Genomic DNA, 27,791 nt, shown 5'->3' with positions numbered 1-27,791 from the left:
AGTCTTCAGTTGCTTTCAGCATGAAAGGACTCATCTTGGCCCTGGTGCTCACCTTTGTGGGTAAGTTCAAACTTCCCCACCACTGCTGAGCCACTGTGGTTAACTTGCTGAAGCCTTTGCATAACTTCAGCTGTAAATATTATTAGATTTCTGTGCCTATGCTTGGCAGCAGCAGAAGAGCCAAGCAAGTGCAGCAAGTGAATGGGGTTGGCATGGGCTTGGAATCCCAAGGGTGTGGGGTGCATGCTAGGGGAGCCCATTACCAGTTGTTTGCCAGCACTGAATACATGAATAACCAATTAAAGGGTCCACAGAGATAGGGAGTTTAATTCTTCTATTTCTTCCCATACAGGGGGCCAGAAGCAGGACCTTGGTAAGTGTACTCCCACCACCAGTGATTTGCTCCCATGCTGCCCTCACCTACAGCTAAGCCTTGCACACTGTTTGCAGCTATTGTTGGCAGCTGCAGCAGCCTCACCCTTCCTTGCTTGGGTGGTCCTTGTAAGTAACATCACAACGGTCATAGCAAAGGAGGTGTTTCTGTTACTTATTTCCTTTCAACAGAGCCCATTTTTCATGCTGGCAAGACCTATGTGTATGGCTATGAGAGCTTCATTCTGCATGGGCTGCCCAAAAGAGGCCTGGCGAAGGCAGGGGTGAGACTGACCTGCAAGCTGGAGATCAGTCGTGTGTCTCACAGTGAGCACCTTCTCCAGGTAAATCACCATGGGCATGGGAACCCACTGCCCCCAGCCACATCCTGTGCATGCAGACATGTGGCTCGTGTGTCTAGGCTTCTTAAAGACAAATAAGCCCCATGGCAGATCAAGTGATTTCCTTAGTGCAGGCAGAGGTGTGGACAGACACTGAGTTTTGCATCCTCTACCTTCAAGACATGCAGAGGATGCTGCTGGAGTGTCTGCAGCTGTAGCCAAGCTGCTTTGGGTTACCGGGAGTGGCCTACAGACATTGCCACCTCCTTCCTTGCAGCCTGTATCTCTGCAGGAGGGAGCCAGAGCTGCCCCAGCTCTGCTGCTATCAGTTCCTCAGCCACCCTGACTTAAGCTGCCTTAGGTTCATCTTCATGCAGAAACATGGCAGGCAGCTACTTTAAAGAAATATCCTTATGATACTATTATGAAGGCAACACTAAGCTTTAACATTGAAGTGTCCAGCCTGGTCCATAGCCTGAAAAAAGCTTGTCACTGGATTTCAGATATCGTATGAGAAAATCTCTTCTGTCTGCATTATCCTCCGTTTGATATTCTTAGAGAGGCATTAATTCAAATGTGAAGAATCCCAACGGCAATGTTTGTGTTTAGCATCACAATATCAGATGTGGAAGTGCTCTTAGTCAGTGAAAAAAATAAACCAAACAAATTCAAATGCTGGCATGGAACAAAAGACCACACAAAAGGGATCTAGAAGACACCACATGGGGAGAAAGCTGTAAGAGGACACTTAGCATTCATTCTAGGAGTTTACTCAATCTGTAACCCTGTGCACATGTTACTGAAATAGTGTGAAGGAATACCTGTTACTAACCTCTGCAGTTGCAGGGTCTGTGTAACTTCACTAGAGTTGCTGTAAGTTTAGAGATTGAAGACAATAGCATGGAGTAGGATTTAAGGAGACTAGAGACAAGTGACAGTCTGCAGGGGTTGGTATTATGACCAGTGCTTATTAACATCTTTGTTGACAACATGGACAGTGGGATTGAATGCACCCTCAGCAGATTTGCTGGTGACACCAAGCTGTGTGGTGTGGTTGAGATGCTGGAGGGAATTGTTGCCATCCAGAGGGACCTTGACAGGCTTGAGAGATGGACTGATGTGAACCTCATGAAGTTCAACAAGATGAGGTGCAAGGTCTTGCACACAAGTAGAGGCAATCCCAAGCACAAGAATAGGCTGGATGCTGAATGGTTTGAGAAGTGCCCTAAGAAGAACTTGGGGGTGTTGGTTAATGAAAAGCTCAACATAACCTGGCAAAGTGCATTTGCAGCCCAAGAAGCCAACTATATCCTGGGCTGCATCGAAAGAAGAGTGACCAGCAGTTCCAGAGAGGTGATTCACACTGGTGAGATTCCACCTGAAGTACTGTATCCAACCCCCGGGCCCTCAAGACAAGATGTACATGGATTTGTTGAATCAAGTCCCAAGGAGCACCATGAAGATGATCAGAGGGCTGAAGTACTTCTATGAAGATAGGCTGAGAGAGTTGGCATTGCTCAGCTTGGAGAAGATTCCAAAAAGAACTTACAGTAACGCTCCAGTATCTAAAAGGGGCCTAAAAGAAAGCTGGAGAGGGACTTTTTACAAGGGCATGTAGTGATAAAATGAGAAGTGATGGCTTTAAACTTAACGAAGGTAGATTTGTATTAGATGTAAGGAAGGAGTTCTTCACTGTGAAGGTGGTGTGAGGCACAGGAACAGGTTGCCCAGAGACACTCTGGATGTCCCCATCCTTGAAGTACTCAAGGCCAGGCTGGATGGGGCTTTGAGGAGCCTGGTCTAGCAGAAGATGTCCCTGCCAACAGCAGGAACCGTAACATCTTCAAGGTCCCTTCCAAAGCAAACTGATTCTGTGATTAATTTGAGAAGATGTGGCAAGAGGCAAACCACCCTTGCAGCACTGATTATAAATGCCTAAAATAAACCAGGGCAGTAAACCCACACCTTCTCCTTCGCTGCAGGAACATGCTTTTATGTATGAGAACGGGAGGGGGGGTGTGTGTGTATGTCACTAGGTACGTATCTGCATGCAGACATATTTCCCACTAGGTAGCAGTCAAGGACTTGCAGCCAAACTTTACAGATTAGTAAACTCAAACTTCTGCCAGCTGCTTCTAAAGAAAGAATTGTCAGCTCGTGTTGGGTTATTTCCTAGTGATGTCTTCCCAGAGAAGTCATCTCTGCTTCCCTATCAACTCTGCTGAGGCTTTGGCACTCTGGGACACACTGGACTAGAAGCAGCAGCCAAAATAGCCTCCTTAAGTTTAGGCAGGCAGCTTAAGCAATGACTTGACTGCCTTGCAGACTGAAGAGATGATGTCACTAGGCATCTGAGGAAAATGGGTGAGTATCCTCTCCACACAGATTGCTGGCAGCTGATGGTTTGCTCACCCAGCAACCTTCACCAGACTTGCTGAAGTTTTGGATGCTGCTTGCATTATGTCGTGGTTTTTTTTTTCTGGCAGAGACCCTTCATGGAAATTGTTTCTTCAAGGATGCTTCTTGGGCCCAGCAGAAGTTTCTGAGGAGGAAAATGGTTCCTCCATGTTGGACAAATGGGTTGCATCCAGGCAGGGACTGCAAGTGCCCAGTTTCCCTGTTACTGCACTCATTCAAATGGAATTAACAGGATGAATGCTTTCCTAATTCTGTTCACAGATTCAGTCACCAAAGCTGGAGGAATGCAATGGCTTCTGGCCCACAGATCCCTTCGCTCCATCTTTGAAGCTCACAGAGACCATTGCTGCATGTTTCAGCCAACCCTTTAAGTTTGAATACACAGGGGGAAGGGTTGGAAGTATTTTTGCCCCTGAGGACTGTCCCATCTTGTGCACTAACCTAGTGAGAGGAATGCTGAACGTGATGCAGATCACCATCAAAAAGTCACAAAACGTGTATGAGCTACAAGAGGTTTGTTGTTTCTCTTCTGGTTTTACTTTTATTCTCATTTTACTGTTATGTAGTAACTTGTCTGGACATACACTTCCCAGACAATTTTCCTTGACCTACTTATTGCTGTTTCAAGTGGAAAATTCACTGTGTTCCATTGATAGGATGGGATTGAAGGCATCTGTCAAACCAGGTATGTTATCCAGGATGACAGCAAGAATAACCGTGCCACCATTTCCAAAAGCAAGGACCTGATGGACTGCCAGGAGAAAGCAGTGAAGAATATGGGAATGGCACACATCAGACCTTGCCCCACCTGCCCTCTGGTATGAGCAGTGTGGACCCCTGTTGACACGCTCAGACATTAACAACCTCCAAGCACTCTTGCATCGCACTGAGCACATCATCTGTGCTCCGTCAACTACTGCCTGGCCGTGTCTGTGAGTGCCTCTCTTTGCATTTCTAGAAAGCCAGAAACATTAAAGGCACAGTAATGTTCACTTACAAGATGAAGTATGATGACAGCGGGGCCTTGATGATGTCTGCTACCTCCAAGCAGGTGTACCAGATCTCACCCTTCAATGAAGCCAACGCAGCAGCAACCATGGAGGCAAGGTAGGCACCATGCATGTCTTAGATTAGCTACAATGATCAGAGCCAGGGGGAGTTAGCTAACACATATGCAGTGTTGATTAGTGGGTTAAAAAGAAGCATCTGGCATGTAGTTGTGAAGGGCTAAGGCACCATATGTCCCTCAGGACACCCAGGCAGGTCCTGTGCTCTGCTGTTTAGGATTTGCTGAGCCACCTGAAATATTTGCCCCACGTCTCAGACACTTTGCCAAATCTAATGGGAGCTCTCTCCAGTCCTATGGCATTTGCAGATAACAGAGAGCAACACACAAACCGAGAAGTCCACAGCCTCTTTGTGGTTAACACAATGGTGCTGCTGGGCACTCCTCTGTCTCCTCCAACTGCTCTATGTCTTCCATGCACAGTGTGGTTAAAGGCTACTGATGCATTGTTTTCTCTCCCTTGAAGACAAGAACTGTCTTTGATTGACATTAAGAGGAGTCTCAACAGCACAATAAAAACTCAGCTGCAAAACCAGGGGAGTCTTCGTTATCGCTTCTCAGGAGAGCTGCTCCAGATGCCAATTCCTCTAGTAAGGATTACAAATCCAGATTTACAGGTATTAGAAGCTCACTTGTCATGCTCTTTATGGTTATATGGTTAACAGGTCATCAAATAACTGTTTCAGACATGGATCCAAGTGTCTGTTTTTCCCCATAGTTAGCAGAAACGCTGCGGCAATCAGTTCAGAACAACAAGGCAGGAGCGACCAAAGAAGCTTCAGCCAAGTTCCTACAAATGGTTCAGCTTCTTCGCATAGTGAACTTTGATCAAATTGAGTTCTTGTGGGTGCAGTTTGCTCACAACCACCCCTACAGGTAACTGTAATGCCTCAAGCCAGAGAGTGGTGGTGCCAACATCCAGTTGGCAGCCAGTCACTAGTGGTGTTCCCCAAGGATCAGTGCTGGGCCCAGTCCTGTTCAATATCTTTATTGATGACCTGGACGAGGGAATTGAGTCCAGCATCAGTAAGTTTGCAGATGACACCAAGCTAGGAGCAGGTGTTGATCTGTTGGAAGGTAGGAGAGCCCTGCAGAGGGACCTGGGCAGGCTGGATGGGTGGGCAGAGGCCAATGGGATGAGATTGAACACGGCCAAGTGCAGGATTCTGCACTTTGGCCACAACAACCCCAAGCAGCAATACAGGCTGAGAACTGAGGGGCTGGAGAGCAGCCAGGAGGAAAGGGACCTGGGGGTACTGATAGATAGTAGCTAAAGATGAGCCAGCAGTGTGCCCAGGTGGCCAAGAGAGCCAATGGCATCCTGGCCTGCATCAGGAACGGTGTGGCCAGTAGGTCAAGGGAGGTTATTCTTCCCCCGTACTCAGCACTGCTCAGGCCACACCTTGAGTACTGTGTCCAGTTCTGGGCCCCTCAATTCAAGAGAGATGTTGAGGTGCTGGAACATGTCCAAAGAAGGGCAACAAAAGCTGGTGAGGGGCCTGGAGCACAAATCCTCTGAGGAGAGGTTGAGGGAGCTGGGCCTGTTTAGCCTGGAGAAGAGGAGGCTCAGGGGTGATCTTATTACTGTCTACAATTACCTGAAGGGACATTGTAGTCAGGTGGGGGGTGGCCTCTTCTCCCAGGCAACAGCAATAGAACAAGGGGACACAGTCTCAAGTTGTGCCAGGGTAGGTATAGGCTGGATGTTAGGAAGAAGTTCTTCACAGAGAGAGTGATTGGCATTGGAATGGGCTGCCCAGGGAGGTGGTGGAGGCACCGTCCCTGGGGGTCTTCAAGCAAAGACTGGATGAGGCACTTAGTGCCATGGTCTAGTTGATTGGTTAGGGCTGGGTGCTAGGTTGGCCTGGATGATCTTGGAGGTCTCTTCCAACCTGGTTGATTCTATGGTTCTATGATTCTAACCAGAAGCATACTGGGATAACAAATGCACCTCTCCCTGTCAGGCCCTGGCTCCTGAGTGCCATCTGCGCTGCAGGAGCTACTGACACATTCCGGTTCCTGAAGCAAAAAATTCACGCTGAGAAGCTGAACAGCTGGGAAGCAACTGTGACTCTCCCTCTCGCCTTCCACTTCGTTACACCCAACAAGCAGACCCTCGAAGTCGCCTCAGTGAGTATGGCTCACTCTTCCATTTCCCTCTCACTCCTTTTCAGAGGTGAATTCATAGGATTCTCAGTGAAAGACACAACACATTTCCTTCTGAGTTCCTGAAATGCAAGGTACTCGCAGAAACACAGAATGCTTTAGAAGCAACATTTGCTGCCAACGTTTTAAAATGGGGGTTGACATGTGTTAAAAATCAACAAATTTTTGCTATTATTTTTGCCACCCCCCCCTTTTAATTAGATAAATTCAAGTAAATATTATCATGTAACCAAAATCATAGAGTGTAACAGGAAGGAGTCTATTTATTTTTAAGGTAGCTGAATGACTAGCATTTGATTTAACTGCTGAAATTATTTAGGGGGGGGGGGGAACAAAGCAGATTTATCTATTTCTCAAATGCAGCTTCGACTAAATACTAAATATCAGCTCTAATTACTAGGAATATTAAAGGCTGCTACTTCTTGAGAGGCCTGGAACTCAGCTCTATCAGGAGAGGCTGAGGGAGCTGGGGTTGTTTAGCCTGGAGAAGAGAAGGCTCAGGGGTGACCTCATTGCTGTCTACAACTACCTGAAGGGAGGCTGTAGCCAGGTGGGGGTTGGTCTCTTCTGCCAGGCAACCAGCAATAGAACAAGTGGACACAATCCCAAGTTGTGGCAGGGGAGGTCTAGGCTGGGTGTTAGGAGGAAGTTCTTGCCAGAGAGAGTGATTGGCATTGAAATGGGCTGCCCAGGGAGGTGGTGGAGTTGCCATCCCTGGAGGTGTTCAAGAAAAGACTGGATGAGGCACTTAGTTGATTGGACAGGGCTGGGTGCTAGGTTGGACTGGATGACCTTGGAGGTCTCTTCCAACCTGATTGAGTCTACGATTCTTTCTTGTGCAGGCTTTTCTGACCTGCCCCCAAATCCAGAAAGTGCCGATACATCGAATAGTTGTTTACCTGGGGTATGGTAGCATGGTAAATAAATACTGTGCTCAGATTTCACATTGTCCAAATGAACTTCTTCAGGTAGGTGACTCTCATTTCTTATTCATAAGGAGTGGGTATGTGTGTAAAATGCCTCTAATTTAGCTCTCACAATGCTGGCAATCAGATAACTCACTATCAGCCTCACTCTTAGCTGTAAAGACAAAATGAAACATCAAGCTGATGCCTTTGAAAAATCTGGTCTTAACAGTTCAGAGTTTAAAATGTAAGTGGTAGAAGTCTTGGGGATAATGGATCCTGTAAACAACTTGAAACTGAGCTTAGGTATGACAAATTTAAGATTAAAGCAAAATAACTATGATTATTCTCTCCACTTTTGCATTAAGTAGTGTACTTAAAAATAAAATAGATTAAAAAAGCACTAAAGTGTGAATACAAGCAAAGCTCTAGATATGTCTTACTTGGGGCTTCCAAGTAGGTCCTGCTACATAACTGCATATTACTGTCAGAAATATTCAGAACATTGTCCTTGCAGCTCTGGCTTCTTACTCCTAAGAACCACAGCACTGAGATCGCCTGCTGATGTTGGACACGTTTACATCTTCCCAAAGAGAGTGAAACAAAGCCAAGCCACCAGAAGCATAGTTTGTCTTTTCAGCACAGCAAAACTCTTCAAGTAAACTTGCTACTGCTATAGGGAGGGAAAAACAGGCAAGTGTAATTTTGTAGCTGCAGAGATGCTGGTGGCTACTGGTGGAGGTTCCCAAAGGGAACAACTGAACCCGCATGGGCTTAGTGCTGCCCTTGAGTTTGCAATAGACCCTCTGCTGCAGGCATCCACCTAGAACTATCTCCTATGTGCAGGCTCAGGTGTAATTTTAAATCAATTACATCACCGTGTGAGGAGAAAGCCCAGTTTGCTCGTATATTCCATGTTTGGAATCCTGATAATGATCCTGATGGTGACATTTCTCCTGGCAGAAAAATCTGAAGAGCTTTATTCTGGGCTGTGCACCTGCAGCGGTTTTGCTTGCTATGGCAATGTGTATCTTTATGCATTCTTTTAAGATCATTAAATGATGAGTTTAACAGAGTCTGCTCTGTCTTCAGCCACTCCATGACCTCGCTACTGAAGCCACCAGCAAAGGTGATGCCAAAGACATGAGCCTGGCTCTGAAAGCCATCGGCAATGCAGGAGAGCCAGGCAGCATCAAACGCATTCTGAAGTTCTTGCCAAACTTTTCCCCGGCTGCAGCTTCACTACCAAACAGAATCCACGTGGATGCCGTGTTGGCCTTGAGGAAAATTGCCAGAAAATACCCTGCAAAAGTAATTGAAATTATGTCTTAGTAGATATGATTTGGGTTAGCTTAGTGATTCAAGCACAACAAAGCCACCAGTGAGTACCTTTCTCAGTTACTGGTCTTCCTCTTTCAGACACTGGAAAGTCCTGACATCAGCCTGTCCTTGCTGATATCCTTGGGAAGAGGTTGCTTTAGTTGCTTAACGCTGGATCCATTACTAATGGCTGTTTATTCCAGTGCTGTCCACTGTGCACCCAGCGATATCTTAATTTTCACTGACAGATCCCATGCTCAAATCTCTGTTCATACGTACCTGGTTTAAGAATCACATCTGACTGAGAGATGGAGGTGCTCAGAGGTTGTTAATTCCTCCTGTAGGTCAGGGAGATCTCCCTCCAGGTCTTTATGGACAACACACTTGCTCCTAATGTCCGAATGGTGGCTTGTGTCGTCCTCTTCGAAGCTAAGCCTGCCCTTCCAACTGTAACAGCGCTGGCCATCTCGCTGCTGACGGAGCCCAGCTTACAAGTAGCCAGCTTCACATATTCACACATGAAGGCTCTGGCAGCAGGCAGGATCCCACAGCTCTACAGTCTGTAAGTAGAGGAAGAAGTACATTTTTAGTAGCAAGTGATGATTTTGTTTTCTTGTAGTTGTTAAAGAATTTGGCCCCAGTTTACTATCTTCACATGATTTTAACTCTTCATTACTCAGATCTGCTGCTTGCAATATTGCCATTAAGCTACTGAGCCCCAGGCTTGACAGGCTGAGCTATCGTTACAGTAAGGTCATTCATGTCGGCGATTACTCCTGTGAGTACCAAGTGCCCTGTTCACTCTTTCAGCTGAAGTAGCCAAGTGTCAATATTGTGTTCCATGATTTTCACCCAGCTGTGAGGTTAGTGCACTCTTGAAACAGAAAAAACACAACACCCTCCCAATATGCAAAATGCCCTGAGAGTGTTCTGCTATTCTCTGGGTATCTGCTGGGGCAAGCTGTGTCTGCACATGAATTTAGGTCTCCTCCTTCAGTCACTGTGGTTGTGTTGACTTTGCTCTAGAATGAAGTTCTTGAGATTGCAAGCTTGCAGACCTATGTGACTGAAACCTGACAGAAACCCTTATGACAGTAGGTGCCTGAGGCAGCTTACATGCATGAGGCACCTTGGAGACCCTAACCAAAATCTCTGCTGCTTTTTATTCCTGTGATAGCTGAATACCAGGCTGGTGCCATTTGGAGGGTCTATCTAATGAACAGTCCCAGCAGCATGATTCCATCTGATATAATCACAAAAGTGAGAGGTTATTACTCAAACACTGCAACAGATATTATTGAGGTAAGTATTTCATTAAAACAGCCAGCTAGGTGCATGCCAGCTACCAAGAGCATTACTTGTTAAACCATTTTCTTGGAGGTCTCTTCCAGCCTGGTTGATTTACGATTCTATTAGTGCCATGGTCTAGTTGACTGGATAGGGCTGGGTGCTAGGTTGGACTGGATGATCTTAGAGGTCTCTTCCAGCCTGGTTGATTCTATGATTCTGTTTGGACTGTGTGTAGCATTTAACTCCATATCTGTCTGTTGGGACAGATGTGGAAGACAAAATTTAGGTAAGGATTACAATTTTATTTAGGCTGCTTCTTTTATCTGGGCTTCCTCACACATACATTCACCAATGGACACAGTCAGTATAGGCCAGAAAACCTAGGACAGCAGAGGAAAGCTTAGACAGCCTACCTAAAGTCACATGGCAGCTAGGGTATTTTGCATAAGTACAGGAAAATAGCATCTGAAATTTCAGCCTGCAGTGCAGTCAGGACAGCATGATGCTCCATGTAACAGCACACAGGCATTTACTGGCTTCTTGGGCAAGCTTTGCAGCCCGGTCTGTGTTCTGCACCACCCTAAAATTATCCCTGCTAATGAATTCAAAGTTTGTTCAGTACATCCTTGGCATCCACAGCTGTAGCCTGCAGTCACCTGCCAGGTAGATATAGTCTTGTAAGTGCTTCATGAAATATGTATTTAGAGCAGCTTTGGGGAGTCTAACACTAGGTACAAAGTTTCCTCTGGGCTGACTTGTACTTGGGCTGCAACACCTAACTCTGGTTTCCCACAGGTGGCCCTCCGGTCACAAAGCCTGACTGACCTTATCAGGAAGCAGAATATTTCCTTTGCTGAGCATGATGCATACAAGACAGTGAAGGAACTCAGTCAAACGGTGCGTATGTCTCTATGTGCCCTTCCCATCTGTTTGCAATGCACAGTTCCCACCAGCACCGGGGTTGCATCACCCACCCACCGAGTCATCCCTTTGATGTTTCAGTGAGAAAGGAGGGAGTCATCCTGTTTGGTCACAGAAAGATGTACTTACATTGTGCTTATGCTGTTAACAGATGCAGCCTTTTCACACAACGTGTCAGCCCTTAATGCACAGTACAAAATGTGATTATGACGCTGACAGACAAATTCATGTGTTGTAAAGAGTATGTTAAAAGGCAGTAAGTGGTTGCTCTTCTCTTTTAAAACGGTTATTGAATATGATTTTTGTTCACGAGTCCTCAGGTGTCAACCACTACTCACAGCAGCAGAAATTACAAGTCCTTACCTCATCCTCATGCAGGGAAACTCCCACTGAAGTCACTTAAGCAACATAAGAAAGGCCACAGTGATTCAGACCTGTAAGGTGTCTATTAAACAGTTTTTTGGCTGAGGAACCATGGTTAGCATCCTTCAGATGGGATCTGTTCTTTGTTAATACATTACCGTATTTTCAGTGACATTCTTCCTTCTTCCCACATCTCTTCTTAACACCACAGCTTCTGGGATGGAAAGAACTACCTCCTGAAGATCCTCTAGTGTCTGCTTATGTCAAAGTACTGGGCCAAGAGATCGCCTTCGCTGACATTGACACAGACATCCTTCAGCAGACCATGCGGGTACCGACAAGGGCGTTGCCTGTTTCATCTGCAGTGTTGAATGATTTCTCTTCCCTGTCTCTTCTTACCTACTTACTGAACCTATTTCTCTCTTTTCAGAATCTAACCGGCTCATCGAATTGGCAGGTAGTGGTAAGAAAAGTGGTGGAAGAGGTCCAGCAAGGCATTTCAACCCAATGGACCCTGCCAGCGATGGTGGCTGAGCTGCGGCACGTTGTCCCCACAGTGGTTGGTGTGCCGCTGGAGCTCAGCCTGTGCGGCACGACGCTGGCCGGGGCTGTGGCTGATGGTGAGCTTGGGAAGCCAAACTGAGCAGCTTCCCCAGGATCATTGTGGGTCCAATCCCTCTGCTGAAATTAAATTCCTCTGTAATATTGAAAAACACTCCTGTAATGTGGAAACATTACAGTGTCTCTCTACCTCCTAAGGGCTAGAGAAGCTATTAGCAGGTTTCACCTGGGACATATTTCTGTAATTCTGGTTTGGAGCAGCAATCTTCAAATAATCATATCAAGCATTAAAAAAATCAGTATCACAGTATCACCAAGGTTGGAAGAGACCTCACAGATCATCAAGTCCAACCCTTTACCACAGAGCTCAAGGCTAGACCATGGCACCAAGTGCCACGTCCAACCTTGCCTTTAAGTGCTCCAGGGACAGCGACTCCACCATTCCAGTGTCCAATGACTCTCTCAGTGAAGAACTTTCTCCTCACCCTGAGCCTAAATTTCCCCTGGCGCAGCCTGAGGCTGTGTCCTCTTGTTCTGGCACTGGCCACCTGAGAGAAGAGAGCAACCTCCCCCTGGTCACAACCACCCCTCAGGTAGTTGTAGACAGCAATAAGGTCACTCCTGAGCCTCCTCTTCTCCAGGCTAAACAATCCCAGCTCCCTCAGCCTCTCCTCGTAGGGCTGTGCTCAAGGCCTCTCACCAGCCTCGTCGCCCTTCTCTGGACACGCTCAAACATCTCAGTGTCCTTCCTAAACTGGAGGGCCCAGAACTGAACAACAGTACTCAAGGTGTGGTCTAACCAGTGCAGAGTACAGGGGCAGAATGACCTCCCTGCTCCTGCTGACCACACCATTCCTGATGCAGGCCAGGATGCCACTGGCTCTCTTGACCACCTGGGCACACTGCTGGCTCATGTTCAGGCGGGCATCAATCAGCACCCCCAGATCCCTCTCTGTTTGGCTGCTCTCCAGCCACTCCAAAATGTGAAGGTACTGCCCACATTTTCACCACTGTGCTTATTGAAAGCTTACAGAACTGTGACGTTGCATCTCCAGCTTTTTATTGTTTCTCTGCTCATGCAATTCCTGTCTGTCTTTTGCAGTGGATGTACATGTATCACCACCATTACCTGACAATTTTAGACCTTCACAGTTGTTGGAAACTAACGTGGATATTCATGCTGACATCAAGCCAAAGTAAAAATGACATATCTCTTCACATGTGCACACAGAAGCATTTATATTGAAATAGATATGTGATAGGGTAATGTTATATAGGGGTCTTACTTGTCCCAGATTTGGGGTGGCTGTGCTGATTCAGAGCTGTGAAGCTGTCAGAAAGCAATACTATCTCCTGATGTGTTACAACCCTGCACACATAGCCATGAGCACCATATCCCCCAAAGTCCCTGCTGTTCTGCCATTGCTGAAAATGCACCATGTTGGTAGCTGCTCAGTGATCAAAGGCACTAAGCTGTGAAGATGTAGTTGCTTATGTACAAACAGGTTTTTACCAGCTCAGCACGGAAACACATCAGCAGCTGGCACAAGCTGGGGGGATTTCAGGGGAAACCCAAAAATGCTTCTGGATCTGCAAAATAAAGAGGAGAAGCAACAGTACTAATAATGGCAACAGTAATAATGATAATTACAATAATAGCTGTAATTAGGCTGAAGCTAGGAGATTCTAGCATTAGCTTGTCCTCAAGCAGTGTATCAGTGACAAAGCAGTGAGCGTGTTCACACTTCGTTCATCAAATAAATCCCTTCAGCTTTTCTAGGGGCACTTCAGCTTTTCTTCTGTTTATTTTAAGAGCCACTACTACTACTGATGGATAAAGTGATATATTGTAACAGGCTAAAAAAAAAAAAACCAAAACTGTGGGCAAATGTAATTTTGCATTTGAAAGTTAAATATGTGCATACTAATCTGTAATTATGCATGTTTTTATTTCCACTCTTCCAGGGCTTATTTTCATGTGATTGCAATGATGGGGATTAACACACAATACTTTCAGAGTGGTCTCGAATTTCATGCAGAGTTCAGTGCTAACACTACAATGAAATTTGATGCCAGGATAAATATAAAAGAGAAGAACTTGAAGATTGAAGCCCTTCCCTGCCATGGGGAGGTTGAGCTTGCAGCTGTGAGGTACAGAAGATCTTGTATTTATCTTGTTCTGTGTTAGTGATTGTGAGCTGTCTGTTATAAAATCAAAAACATACAATGACCTGTTAGGTTCTGCTGTACATTGGCAGCCACACAAAGCTCTGTATTGTCTTGGTTTTTTTGCACCAGCAAAGAAAGGCAAGCAAAAATCAGAATGTGTTCCCTGTGTGTCATTTATCACCTCTATAGGAGTGAAGTCTATGCTATTTCAAGAAACATGGAAGAAGCAGATTCTGAAAAGAAATCCCATCTTCTCCCCAGAGAAGTACCAAGTACCTTTGACCAGCCATTTCAGTCATCAGAGAGCTCCTCAAGACCTGACTGGAAGGTAAGGAGGCCTCTCACCACCTGTACTGCAGACAGGTAGAGAACAAGCAGCTCCTCAGAGAAGGTGAACATCCCCAAAACAGCAACTGGCTAATGAGATCACAAATGCAAACTGTGACATTCAGCAGGTGCCTGACATATTCCAAAGCAAGCCTAACTTAAGTCTCAATGGGTTCAAGACATATCATTCACAATCTAATCACTCTCATCATCTCATGTAGGTAGAGTTACTTTGACAGTAGGTCTTCCCATCTCTTTATGGTTGTGGGGAGAGTATGTGACGTTCACATCCTTGTACAATATTCTTTTGTGTGTGTGTGAGAAAGAGACAAAGCAATGAGGAAAAGTTGGCTCCTGGGAAGGATATACATTTTTCTTCCCAAATCCCTCCAGGGGACTGCATTTGTGAAACATTGCCTGGGAAAGGCTGGGCAGGAGAGCTATCACTTTCAAGGACAATCCATTCTTCCACTGCTTGAATCTCCAATTATAAGCAAATACTTCTATTATTTTTTTAATCAGCAAAGCAGTATTCCTAGTGTGAGATCCAAAGGATACCAGCAAGGTTCAGAAGAAGGACATCAGTACAATGTTGGAGGAAGACTTAATGTACGCAACTTCTGCAGGAAATTTGAGAGCTTGGGATGTTCTGCTTGCCTCAGCTTAAAGTCACAAAATTCTCCTTTCTTAAGAAACACCTATCTGCACAAATTGATTGGAGAGTTCGAAGGCAAAATAGTTTTGAAGCCAGGTACAGTCATGACAAGCTTTTCTGTTAATTTGTGAACGCTGCTCAAGTAGCACAATCCTTGAGTGTAAATATCTTGACTTCAGTTCAAACAGATGCTGATATTGACAAAATAGAGCTGGAGATTCAGGCGGGATCCAAAGCAGCTTCCAAAATAATAGATGTGGCAAGCTCAGGATCTAAGGAAGAGGAGGAGCCATCTCCATATGAGGACATTCAAGCAAAACTGAAGAAGATTCTAGGCATTGATAATGTGTTTGAGGTAAGAGACTTGGAGCATCAGAGCAGGAAATATTTTCCTATAAATATAAACAAGAATTTGCAGAGTGGAAAACTAGCATAGGAAATCAAGGATTTTGCCTGGGACAAATGGGTTTGGATGAGCTTGTCTGACACCCAGAGAAATACTACAGAGCAAGCCATAAACTCGTAACATTTTCAACTATTTTTGGAGGTTGCAAATGAAACACGGCACCGCAGGAGGCGGGTTCACAGGACGCAAAAGTCTCCTGATACAGACCGCTGGATAGAGCCCAGCGCAAGCCTCTTCTCCAGCTCATACTCCTCTTTCACTGCATCATTTGCTGATGGTGAAGAGCCTGGAAATGGACATAAGAAACATCAAAAAAAGCTTTCTAGGAAGAAGCGTGGCAGCAGCAGCAAGAGCAGGAGTAGCAGTGTCAGCTCTGCTAGCAGTAAAGTCTGCAGCAGCAGTGAAGACCACTCTGGAGATAGGCACTGCAGTGGGGACAGTGAATATTCCAATGAGCAGGTAACTGGCCTAGGCTGCACCTTTTTGTATTTCTTGTAGTGCATGTTTTTGTACATAAGGAAATTTCACCTATAGAACATGGACCAAAGAGAGAGAAAAACTGTTGAGGGCAGCTGTTTGTTGCAGGATGGAAAAAGGTAGGGCAGAGATTTACTTAGCAGAGTTTCCCCCCCTTTTTAATCTCTCTAGTTCTCCAAAACATTTCAGTGCAGAGGTTCCACATTTCATAAGATTTCAGTTTAACATGTTTAGAAAATTTGATTTTGTTTTGCCTTTTTTTTCACATTCAGTGCTGAACTTTTTAATGTTCTTCATAGAGAGAGTGATTTGTCATTGGAATGGGCTGCCTGGGGAGGTGGTGGAGTTGCTGTCCCTGGAGGTGTTCAAGAAAAGCCTGGATGAGGCACTTAGTGCCATGGTCTAGTTGATCGGCTAGGGCTGGGTGACAGGTTGGACTGGATGATCTTGGAGGTCTCTTCCAACCTGCTTGATTCTATGATTTTATGATTCTATGTGGTCTAGCTCTGAAAACAATCTTTTTTTACCCAAATATATATGAACTCTCAGAACAAAAACGTCTAGATGAGAATTCCCTGTGAGAAAAAATTATGTGTCCCCAGTACCTTGCACTGCTCTCTTCCAAGAGATTGATTCTATGGTTCTATGATTCTAGATATTCTTATATAATATCTATTTTCACAGGCAAATATACCTGTTTACCAGTTTTGGTTCAAGCCAGCAGATGACCAGGTACAGCTACTGCTTACACAGTGAGTTGGCACTCACTAGCTTTGCTACAATTAAAGCCTAGTTCTTTGAGAATAAAAATATGAGAAAACAATTCTGTGGCAACTTCCAACGATAAACAGCTTGCTTCAAGGTGATTCTGTTTCAGCAGGATCCAGGAAGGGATGTCCTGAACAGCTCCTCTGCTTCAACTAGTGGTGAAGGCATCTCTAGAGCCATATCTCAGGTGAGTGTCTTAATGTAAAAGAAAATAAAAAGAAATAAATTGAACGTATTCAGCAAAGACTGCATGGTGTGCAGTTCACAGTACCTGTCCTCCTGTAAGAATTACTGCAAGAACTGATGGAATCTACAGCAGATTTCATCAGAACAAAATGTAATGCATTTCATACCTGTATGTTTACAAAACAGTCAACCTTAGGGATCTGCTGGAGAAGGTCCAGCAGAGGGCTATGATTAGGGGACTGGAGGGCATGGCTCATGAGGAGAGGCTGAGGGACCTGGGACTTTTTAGTCTGGAGAAGAGAAGACTGAGAGGGGATTTAATAAATATTTATAAACATTTGAGGGCTGGTCAGGAGCCGGGGGATAGGCTCTGGTCACTTGCTCCCCATGATAGGACAAGGAGCAATGGGTAAGTTAAAGCATAAGAGGTTCCACCTCAACACAAGGGGGAACACAAGGATCACAGAGCACTGAAACAGGCTCCCCGGAGAGCTTGTGGAGTCTCCTTTGCTGGAGACTTCCAAGGCCTGTCTGGATGCATTCCTCTGTGATCTGTGCTAGATTGTGTGGTCCTGCTCTGGCAGGGGGGTTGGACTCAACGGTCTCCTTGGGTCCCTTCCAACCCCTAATATCCTGTGATCCTGTGACCTTACTTTGCTGAAGCATCCCCTCTGCACCAGCAGCTCCCAGTTGTTACTGCAAGCTGCTTGTGGAAAAAAAGCCAACCAGATCTACCTTATCTCTTTGCCCATTTCCACATAATTTGAATTCACCTCTCTTGTCCATCTTGTCACCACATTACCACTTCCCTGAACTCTTCACAGTCTTCCCCCCATGCTCTCACCAAATATACCTTCTTCTGGAGCCACAGCCTTGCTCTTTCCCCGTTTCCCCCTAAGTCCCCACTGGCTCTGTCTCACTTAAATCTCCTCTGAGTATCTGTCCCCAGACCTGGCAGCACAGAGAGACCTACTGCTCCACAGCTCACCTCACCTGCAGCTCTCAGGTCAGAGACTCCTGCCCCACAGCTCAGGTAGGATAGTCACGGCTGGAGTGGATGCTTGTGCCAGACACGGTAGGGTCCTACTTTGAACTGGGCCATGTTCTGCTCCTCATACAAGTACCACACTTTGGACTCCACTGAACAACTGGAACTCCTCTGTCAATACAAATTATGATGGTTTTAAGCAGTTGGTGAAACAAATTTTATCAAAAAGACTAGCAGCTAAACTAGAGGTTGGTAAGAGAGCAGTGCTGAACTGGGTGACATGAGGTTTTTATACAACAGGGTCTTACTCCATACCTCCTTTAGTTACACTGAAATTTCTTCAACAAGAAAAAAAAAATCCCAACACTATCATTTTACTTGCACAGGTCATGACAGCTCTCCCTTGAAAGCCTGGCAAAACTACATATGAACTGCAGTCAGTGATGATCTGTGATGCTGTCCCATACTTCACATGAAAAGACTTTTTGAATGAGACTTTTCCTTTACAAATACTTTCATCTGTGGTTTTTATATAGCTATTTTAATGCTTTGTGTGTGACATTTGTCTCTATTCCCTCTCTACTGACTTAAGCCTAAATTCTTGGGAGACAGCAGGCCACCAGTACTGGCTGCAATTCTTCGTGCCATCCACAGAAACAAGCAGCCAACAGGCTTGCAGTTTGTACTGTACACCGATACCCAACCCACGAGATCCAGGATGCAGGTGTTTGTTTCAAGCATCACAGGATCAAGCAGATGGAAGCTCTGTGCTGATGTTTCACTAACCAATTCCCACAAAGTAGCAGTAAGTTTTAAACAACAATCAGCTCAAATGGAAATGAAATATAATGATCTTACTATGTTTTATACAAAACCACACCTATTCCTTCCCACTAGGGCACTCTTAAATGGGGTAAAGATTGCAAGGACTACCACATTGCTACGCAGATTGCAACAGGGCATTTGGCTGCTTATCCAGCCCTGCAGATGAAGCTGAAGTGGGCAAAAGTACCTTCAACAATCCGAACAACTGCAGGATGGTGAGGCTTCAGGCTTTTAAAAATTCACTCGTGTCAATGCTCCAGATAATCACAGCTTGGGTTGAACACATAGAATCATAGAATCAATCTCTTGGAAGAGACCTCCAAGATCATCCAATCCAACCTATCACTCAGCCCTATTCAGTCACCTAGACCATGGCACTAAATGCCTCATCCAGTCTTTTCTTGAACACCTGTGCTGCTGTTTCTGAATTGCAAAATTGTCTCTTAATCAGTACATTATAAAACCAGATTTTCTGTTTATTCATTTCCATGGTGTATTTCAGTTTGCAGGGAAAACACTTTAAACAAGGGGGACAATGGGATTCACCCAATCTATTGCAGATTTTCAATTTAAATTGCCTTAATTAATACATTTGTCTCCTGGTGCTTCCTAATTGATGGAGGCTTAAAGCAGGATCCTAACCTTGGTTCTCTGAAGGAATCTGTTACTGACTGTACAAGGGAAGGTAATTTCCTGAAGTAGGCACCTCTGACTTCTGAAGTAGGTGGTACAAATGCTTCCCATGTGAGTTACTCCACATTAAACAGAAAATATTGTGTAATGCTTGTTGTAATCAACCTGTAACTACTGAGTTCAGTTCACATAAGTGTCTACCCATACACATATAGTACCTGTTGTATTCGTTCATTTGTTGTGTGAATGCATTTGCCTGCAATAAGATACAGATCCATGTCAAAGCTTAATCTTTCTTCATAGTGCCACCAAAATACAGGCACATACAACAATTCAGTTAGCTAAACATGCATGTGATACAAGCTTGGTTAATGTCTTCTGAAGACAATTTTTTATATTAGTTAGTATTACCTGAAGTACTCATGTCTGCCCCTGTAAGAGGGGATGAAACTACCCCATTGAGTAACCTGGAGCAAAGCCACAGAAGTCATCTCTTTTTTCTTCTCTGAGACAATGCACTTTTAGAAAGGAGTATTTTCTGAATTTCTCTGTTTGTGTCCCAAGCCTGTAAGGGAACCCAAGCATAGAGATCCCTCTGGTGACTCACTGACTATAAAGATTCTTGCTAAAAATTGCAGAACTGACCCATTAGTAGAAGGTTATTCATTTTTTAGCACATTGGTATTTTAGTGTTTATGTAAACTTAAGCCTGCTACTAACTCTGAACATACTTAAAACAAGTTGGCCATACTTTTCTTCTCATATCACTCTGCTCTTCAGTCAAGGATCTTTAAGATTATTTCAACAGTACAAATCTGCATGTTCCACCATCATGTAAAACCAAACCTTTGATATAAAATGTCTACCACAGAATGCAGAGTGCTTTATGGGAGCATTTTATTCTGCACAAGCAATAACCAATATTTTCAAAGACAAATCCTTTTAACCACTCACTTCCTTTTCCAGGTTCTATTCATTTGTTCCTGGAGCTGCATATGTGCTTGGGTATTCCCAAAAGCAACAGCGTGGTCACTCTCACCAGGCAACCTTGGTTATGGCTCTGACATCTCCAAGAACCTGTGATGTGTTCCTGAAGCTCCCTCAGGTAAGTGTTTCCACTGTCTTTTATCCTGGGGCATTCTATACTTTTGAAATCAAAGGTTAACAGATTTTTAACCCATGGTTTGCTCGTTGTTGTTTGGGATTTTTAATTGTTAAACTCTAAGCAAGTTCCCATCAGAAAGATATTCTATTAATGCAGTTGATTCCATTACCTGCTTCATGTAGCATGCATAAAAAAGTGCATAAATAACTTATTAAAAAAGACCACTCATTCCTAAATCATCAGGAAGAGGATAGGTTTTCCTGTGTCCTGGAAAAGATAATAAACCCAAGCCATAGCAAAGCACAATGACCGAATAGCAGCTCTCAATGAATAGGCATGGAGTAGGTGTGCATTTCAGGCAAGCAAACAGTTCAAACTCTGGGAGAATGTGGAATACAACTTCCAAAGAGCTGCAACCTGAGGAATATGAAACTTCACACATAGCACTGCTCTTCTGCAGGTTGCAGATGGGTCAAATGGTAGATCTATTTCGTGCTGTAGGCAGAAGTCTTAATTTCTCTTTAGCTCTGACCTAAACCTGGATTCTAGTTTAGGTTTCAGTTGGTACAGTTCTCTTTAAACACGATAGAAGAATGCCATCTTATCTCTACACTGCGTTTTGCTTTTACATTCACATCTGCTTTCTGATCAATTTTCAGCTCATAATTTATGACAGAGCCATCAGGCTTCCCCTGCTGTTCCCTTCAAGCCCAGGTACACTGATTTCAACACTACCATCAGCAGACCAGAATGTCTTTTCCCAAGCAACACTTCTAATCACTGAAAACTTTAAAGGTCAGCAATTAACTATCTGCACAAGCAGTGATTTACTTTGCAGGTTTTGTAAATATGAGTTGTACTTTTAACATAACTTGAAATAATTGTATATTCACTTAAAAAATCAGCTGGACCTGCAATAGATATAAACCCTTCTCGAAGAAAATCCATGAGTCTGCAAAGATATAAAGAAAAGGACCTGGGGGTACTGGTAGATAGTAGCTGAACATGAGCTAGCAGTGTGCCCAGATGGCCAAGAGAGCCAATGGCATCCTGGCCTGGATCAGGAACAGTGTGGCCAGTAGGACAATGGAGGTTATTATTCCCCTGTACTGGCCGGGCCACACCTTGAGTCCTGTGTCCAGTTCTGGGCTCCTCAATTCAAGAGAGATGTTGAGTTACCAGAATGTGTTCAGAGAAGGGCAATGAAGCTGGTGAGAGGCCTGGAACACAGCCCTGTGAGGAGAGGCTGAGGGAGCTGGGGGTGTGCAGCCTGAAGAAGAGGAGGCTCAGGGGTGACCTCATTGCTGTCTACGGCTACCTGAAGTGAGGCTGTAGCTAGGTGGGGGTTGGTCTCTTCTCCCAGGCAGCCACCAACAGAACAAGGGGATACAGTCTCCAGTCTCAAGTTGTGCTGGGAGAGGTATAGGCTGGACGTCAGGAGGCAGTTCTTGACAGAGAGAGTGACTGGCATTGGAATGGGCTGCCCAGGGAGGTGGTGGAGTCGCCGTCCCTGGAGGTGTTCAAGCAAAGACTGGATGAGGCATTTAGTGTCATGGTCTAGTTGACTGGACAGGGCTGGGTGCTAGGTTGGACTGGATGACCTTGGAGGTCTCTTCCAACCTGGTTGATTCTATGATTCTATGATTAATTATTTGGTTTCATGCCAGTTAGTGACTGCAAAGGCATCGACTTCAGCTTCATTGCAGAGATTGCTCATAAAGAAAAAACATTATAAAATTTATGAGAAGGACATACAAGGGACTTCAGATTTGGGGGTGCTGTGCTTCATTAGTGCTGTTACACAGAAGCTAAAATGGCTTCAAAAGTATATGTATTAAGTATATATTGTGTATAAAAGTATGTATATTAATTTCACAGAATCATAAAATAGAATCATAGAATAGTTAGGGTGGGACTGGACCTCCAAACGTCACCTAGCCCAACCCCCTTGCAGTGAACAGGGACATTCTCCATTAGATCAGGTTGCCCAGAGCCCTGTTGAGCCTGACCTTGAATATCTCCCAGAATGGGGTCTCAACGACCTCCCTTGGCAATTTCACCTCCTACAACTGATTTAAGGGATAATTGTTTCATTAATGCTGTGTTAAGAGAAAATCATATTATACTTTAAAGTTTACTTAGGGTAAATTTTAAACAGAAAAGCTTTGTATGGTCCTGGGATAAGGAGTCACATTTTGCTTGAAATTGGTGGGGTAACATCTTACCTATGCATACTTCTTTGGTAAACACCAGAACTAATCTGTGTTAATTAAAATTGCTGTAAATCATTTCTAATCAGAACAGGTAGGATTTCCAACAAATTATCATTACAGTGAAAAAGGAATAAGTTTACTTTAGTGTGGCTTTTCCTCCTTCAGAGCTTCTAACTATTTCTAATCCTGGTTACAACTCAGTAAAGGTAGCAGCATTTTAGTGAGGTCCCTTAAGTGTGAATGATACGTAAATTGTTAACAACATTTCAGAAATTACATTGACTACAGCAAAGTTAAAAAAGTCAAAGGCCACAAACAGAGTTGCACCAGCACCAGCTGTAAGCAGAATTTATCTTGCATAACTGAATTATGACTGGGTTGTGCTGCTCTCTGGGGATGGACAAAAGTACAAATCCAGTATTCATCTGAAGGAATCAGCTTTTATGTGAGAATAGGTAAATCCAGGAAATGTTTTCTTTTTTTCTTCTTTTTAAATTACAAACTAAACCCAAATAACTTATTCATAAAAACTAGAAAGGCTTTCTTTTGACTGATTTTTATTTTTCTTTTTTTCAGGTCACTGTTCAGTTTTCCAAAATACCATCACAACTTTCAATGGAGTGGAATTCAACTATTCAATGCCTGTAAATTGCTACCATGTCTTGGTGCAGGACTGTAGTTCAGAACTGAAATTCCTGGTGATGATGAAAACACCTGAAGAGTCTGCTGACCTTATAGCAATAAACATCAGACTCGCCAGCCAGTAAGTAAACATTAACTTAGAATCACAGAATTAGTCAGGGTTGGAAGGGACCACAAGAATCACCTAGTTCCAACACCCCTGCCATGGGCAGGGATATCCTACCCTAGATCAGGCTGGCCAGAGCCTCATCCAGCCTGGTCTTAAACACCTCCAGGGATGGGGCCTCAATCTCACTTAACGACAAAGCTGTCAAGCTGGCCAGGCTGTAATTGTGAAGAGCAGACTGTTAGGGCAGACTGGTGCTAGCACAAGACTCATGCAAAATTTACTGAAGTGAATGGAAAGAATTCAAGGAACATCACTGGGACTTGAGACTTCATCTTTCAAAAGTGCTTCTGAAATACACCTGAGGATCATGATAACCTAAAATCTTAACTGCTCCAAATTCGTTGGTAATTTCTTAGTATTTAACCATCTCATTTCAGCTCTTAGTAATTAGGTTGGCAAACTAATAAATTCCAAAGGGACTTTTGCAACCGTTTAATCTGGCCACTTACACTAAGCTAATAATTAGAACTAATTAGCACCCACAATTACTTCAGGAGAGATGTTGAGAAGTGGACACAGCTAAAAAGGGAATTAGTTATCCCAGATTAGAGGGACTCCTAGGTCATCCCTTAGTTCTGCATAATGTTATAACCCATTTGAAATTAATTTAGAACATGATTTGTTTCATCTTGGAGCAATCACCTCTGCCATCAGAGGTTCTTCCTTGAAAGCATAGTCTGATATTCAAAATTGCATGGGACAACATGTACCAAAACCATTGTAGGGAGTGCTCTTCAAAGCCCATAAATAGGCTTTGATCTGTAAGGTTTCATTACAGCTAATTATTCATTTCTGAAAATTGCGTGCCTAACTGAGCACAGAGAAACAGAGAAACTCATATTCTCTGCACCTGTTTTGAGGAAGAACAGAAGGATGCCTGTTTCATTCCGTGATAAAGACTTTCCTCATCATTCTATCATTCCCAATCATTTCATGCAGCTGTATGGATGTGCTTTTGATGTGCTTCAGTTTCGTATTTCTTCATTAGCGCAACCACTGCTCTGAAGAAAGTACTGAGGTACAGAGACTATTCATGCTGTAAGAGAAGCGCTGTAGGGAATCTAATCTTCCTTTGAAATGTAAACCACCTTCAATTTCTGCGAACGCCAGAGCTGGGGCATTGTTCCACAGCAGGGGTCCTTGTAGCCTGAACCGTGGCCACAAGCAGACACTCAGCGATGAGTAAAGCCAGGGAAAGATGTATTTGAGCACTCCTCCTGGCATGCCTTCCCGGGACCTCTCAGTCTTCCTCTTAAAGGGTGGCAGGTGATTAAGGTCAGAACGGTGTAAGCACCCTGTAGTACTGCTTGTATCAGGAACAGAAACTGCGAGCTGAGTACGGTGATTGAGAAGCATTTGCTCATGCTCATTTCCTTCACTTGAAGTGAGGTTGACATGTACGTTTCCAACGGACTCATCCAGTTGAAGATTAATGGTGTTCAAGCCCCAACGGATGGCCCATATACATCTCATTCTGGTAAGAGACTCATCTTTATATTTCATTTAAAATTCTCTCATCTCTTGAAGAAGGAGAGGACGTGATCCTGCAAGCACACTGAAAGGTAGAGATCCCTCTAATTTGAGAAACAATTAGGTCATTTTGCCCTGCCCTGGTGAGACCTCATCTTCAATACTGCGTTCAGTTTTGGGCTCCCCAGTTTAAGAGGGACAGGGATCTGCTGGAGAGGGTCCAGCGGAGGGCTACGAGGCTGACTGGGGACTGGAGGGCATGGCTTATGAGGAGAGGCTGAGGGACCTGGGGCTGTTTAGTCTGGAGAAAAGAAGACTTAGAGAGGATTTGATAAATGTTCATAAGTATCTGAAGGCTGCCAGGAGCAGGGGGAGAGGCTCTGCTCACTTGTTCCCTGGGATAGGACAAGGAGCATTGGGTGTAAGTTGCAGCACAAGAGGTTCTGCCTCAACACAAGGGGGAACTTATTTACGCTAAGGGTCCCAGAGCACTGGAACAGGCTCCCCGGGGAGGTGGTAGAGACTCCTTCTCTGGGGACTTTCAAGGCCTGTCTGGATGCATTCCTCTGTGGTCAGTGTTAGATAGTATTGTCTTGCTCTGGCAGGGGGGTTGGACTCGATGATCTCTTGGGTCCCTTCGAATCCCTAAGATCCTGTGATCCCATGATTTTAACATACCTTCATTCTAGCTTCCATGAGCAAAGGACAAGATGTTAATCTTGTCTATCTCTGGGAAATTCAAATAATGCAGGGCTGTGGTACCTTGTGCTGATCACAGAGACCTGCAGAATGAGCATTTAGATGTCCCCTGACCACAGCCACCTTTGTCACAGGGCTCTGGCTTGTCCGGGGCAGGGAGCAGTACTGTCTTTCCCACTTCCCCTGCCTCTTTTCAGGTATATCAGAGCCTGCATTCGATTCCTGGGAATCTAAGAAATGGTTCGGGTTGGGCACTAAAGCAATAACTCCCTTTCAAATCTCTTCTGGCTTTCTCGTTGCAGATGCAAGCATGCTGATCAGCAGGGAAAAGGAAGGCCTGTCACTAAAAGCCCCAGACTATGGCATAGATAAACTATACTATGATGGGCATAGACTCAAGGTACTTTCATAAATTATTTTCAGTGGGTCTATTTTGAGAATGAAAACAATTAAGTGCACTGTTTTATTTCCACAAAGATTCAGGTTGCTTTCTGGATGGCTGGAAAAACATGTGGCCTTTGTGGGAAATACGATGCTGAGAAGGAAAGGGAGTATCAAATGCCCAGTGAATATTTAGCTAAAGATGCAGTGAGTTTTGGGCAGTCCTGGATAATCCCAGAAGACCCCTGTGCTGGAGGTACTAAGAGTCTAAGATACATTAAAGCCTTTGGCTTTTAATTAGTGACATTAAGAAACTTGTTATATTTGTAGCATAATCATAATATTTTTTTCACTGTTTTAATGATTAATGGCCAGAGATTGGGGAGGGGGAATGTTTTTCCTGAGTTTGGCAGTTCTAAGTCTGTTACATTTTCATACCAACTTCTTAAGCTACCTGAAGTTTATGTGCTACAGACAGAAACTACCTAAGATGGTAAATTAGTAAGAAAAGTACATGGTCTGACTGTTGTCAAAAGACATTTTATGTCACCCGTAATAGCTCCCTTATTTCCATTGTTATTTCCAGGCCTTTAGTTTCCCTGAGAAAAATAAACAATATCTAGCCTTAGCTATCAAATTAGAGGGCATCTGAGGTGGGAAATGCCTGATTTAATTTTCTCAGCTAAAAATTATCATAATCTGAAACCTTCAGCCTGGGAATGAGTGTTCTTACCATCCAGGTCCTATACAAAAACTACATGAACACAATGATCAACATTAAGGTGTATCACATTTTGTGTGTAACCCAGCTCTCTGAGCATGTGATGGCATTTTTGGAGTATGTTTTTAGATCAAGCTCCTCTGAGTGGACTGGTCTGGAAAAGCCTGGATCCCAAAAGCTTAAGGACTAAGTTACCCAGCCATGGGAAGGCAGGTGTGATGCTAGGCACAGTGTAGAAGTGGATACGCTGATGACTAAGAGCCACTACTGCCCCAACATGAAGTGCTGTCATAGTTAGGGCATAAATTCAGTGCCAGTTGCCAAGGTTTTCACACATATCTTTTCTGGGGGGATTGGACACCTGTATGTTACCCAGATCCTATCTGGCAAGCCTTTGTCCTTGAGACTGTGCTCCATGTGCCTGATTTTCTTACAGGCTAAGCCACTGACAGAAAATCAATTCACTTCAAAATCAGACTGGTTTCAAGTAGCTTGTGCCATTTGGCTGATGCATGGCCTTTGTTGCTCATTCTACCAATCAATTCCAAAACGTGGTACTAACACAAATTCGGTAGGTCCTTTAAGAGAACTGATGTTTTACAGCTTGTAAGCTGCAGCGCAGACTTGTCAAAATTGAGAAGCCAGTTGCATTTGAGAAGAAGGCAGCAAAATGCTTCTCTGTGGAGCCTGTTCTACGCTGTGTAGAAGGCTGTACAGCAACCAGGACCGTTCCCGTTTCCGTGGGCTTCCACTGTGTACCAGCTGGTGAGTCTGCAGAAGGGTACCTGTGGGAAAAAAGCGACGGTTCTATTAACCCCATGAGTACCTCGATGCTCAAATGCCCCTCACACAACCTGCTCTCCTCTCGTATACAGACTCCGCCCTCGACCTGGAAGGCCAGGCTAGGCTGGACAAGAAGTCGGAGGATGTCGTGAGCACAGTTTCTGCGCACACAGCGTGTTCCTGCCAACACCAGTCGTGCCCGGCATGACGCTTCACACCGTCCGCTCCTTTCTGGCTGCCAGTCAACCCTGCCAGCCTGCGCCCCTGCGGACACGGCTGCTTTGGGCAGTGCGGACATGGTTCTGTTCCCTTCAGATCATCCTTCTCTAGTTCTAGAGTTTTGAAAATAACTCTGGCCACCCTTCGCGAAGTTTGACCTGTTAATAAACCGTTGCTCTGTAAAAAGGGTCAGTAGAGATCATTTCCCTGTGAACCAGCGGCTCCCCGAAGC

At 44.5% G+C, this 27,791-nt stretch overlaps 1 protein-coding gene across 1 annotated transcript; it reads left to right on the top strand.

The window, feature by feature from the left end:
• Positions 1-17: 17 nt before the first annotated feature.
• LOC135177624 (vitellogenin-2-like) lies at positions 18-27,745 on the top strand. Its single transcript, XM_064147901.1, has 35 exons — positions 18-60; positions 353-373; positions 565-716; positions 3,393-3,644; positions 3,788-3,949; positions 4,090-4,238; positions 4,664-4,814; positions 4,916-5,073; positions 6,162-6,327; positions 7,206-7,331; positions 8,361-8,579; positions 8,933-9,150; positions 9,269-9,366; positions 9,766-9,890; positions 10,674-10,775; positions 11,374-11,493; positions 11,593-11,782; positions 12,826-12,919; positions 13,689-13,874; positions 14,082-14,220; positions 14,742-14,970; positions 15,054-15,229; positions 15,422-15,739; positions 16,442-16,489; positions 16,638-16,712; positions 18,292-18,504; positions 18,597-18,739; positions 20,124-20,262; positions 20,922-21,057; positions 23,052-23,238; positions 24,672-24,763; positions 25,758-25,855; positions 25,933-26,092; positions 27,161-27,322; positions 27,433-27,745. The coding sequence occupies exons 1-35, from the start codon at positions 21-23 to the stop codon at positions 27,546-27,548; spliced, it is 5,160 nt and encodes a 1,719-aa protein (XP_064003971.1). The 5' UTR covers positions 18-20; the 3' UTR covers positions 27,549-27,745.
• Positions 27,746-27,791: the final 46 nt, after the last annotated feature.

Source organism: Pogoniulus pusillus, chromosome 8 (assembly GCF_015220805.1).
Source record: "Pogoniulus pusillus isolate bPogPus1 chromosome 8, bPogPus1.pri, whole genome shotgun sequence".
Taxonomy (NCBI): domain Eukaryota; kingdom Metazoa; phylum Chordata; class Aves; order Piciformes; family Lybiidae; genus Pogoniulus; species Pogoniulus pusillus.
The sequence above is the reverse complement of the archived record's forward strand: the minus strand, read 5'-3'. Positions and strand labels throughout refer to the sequence as shown.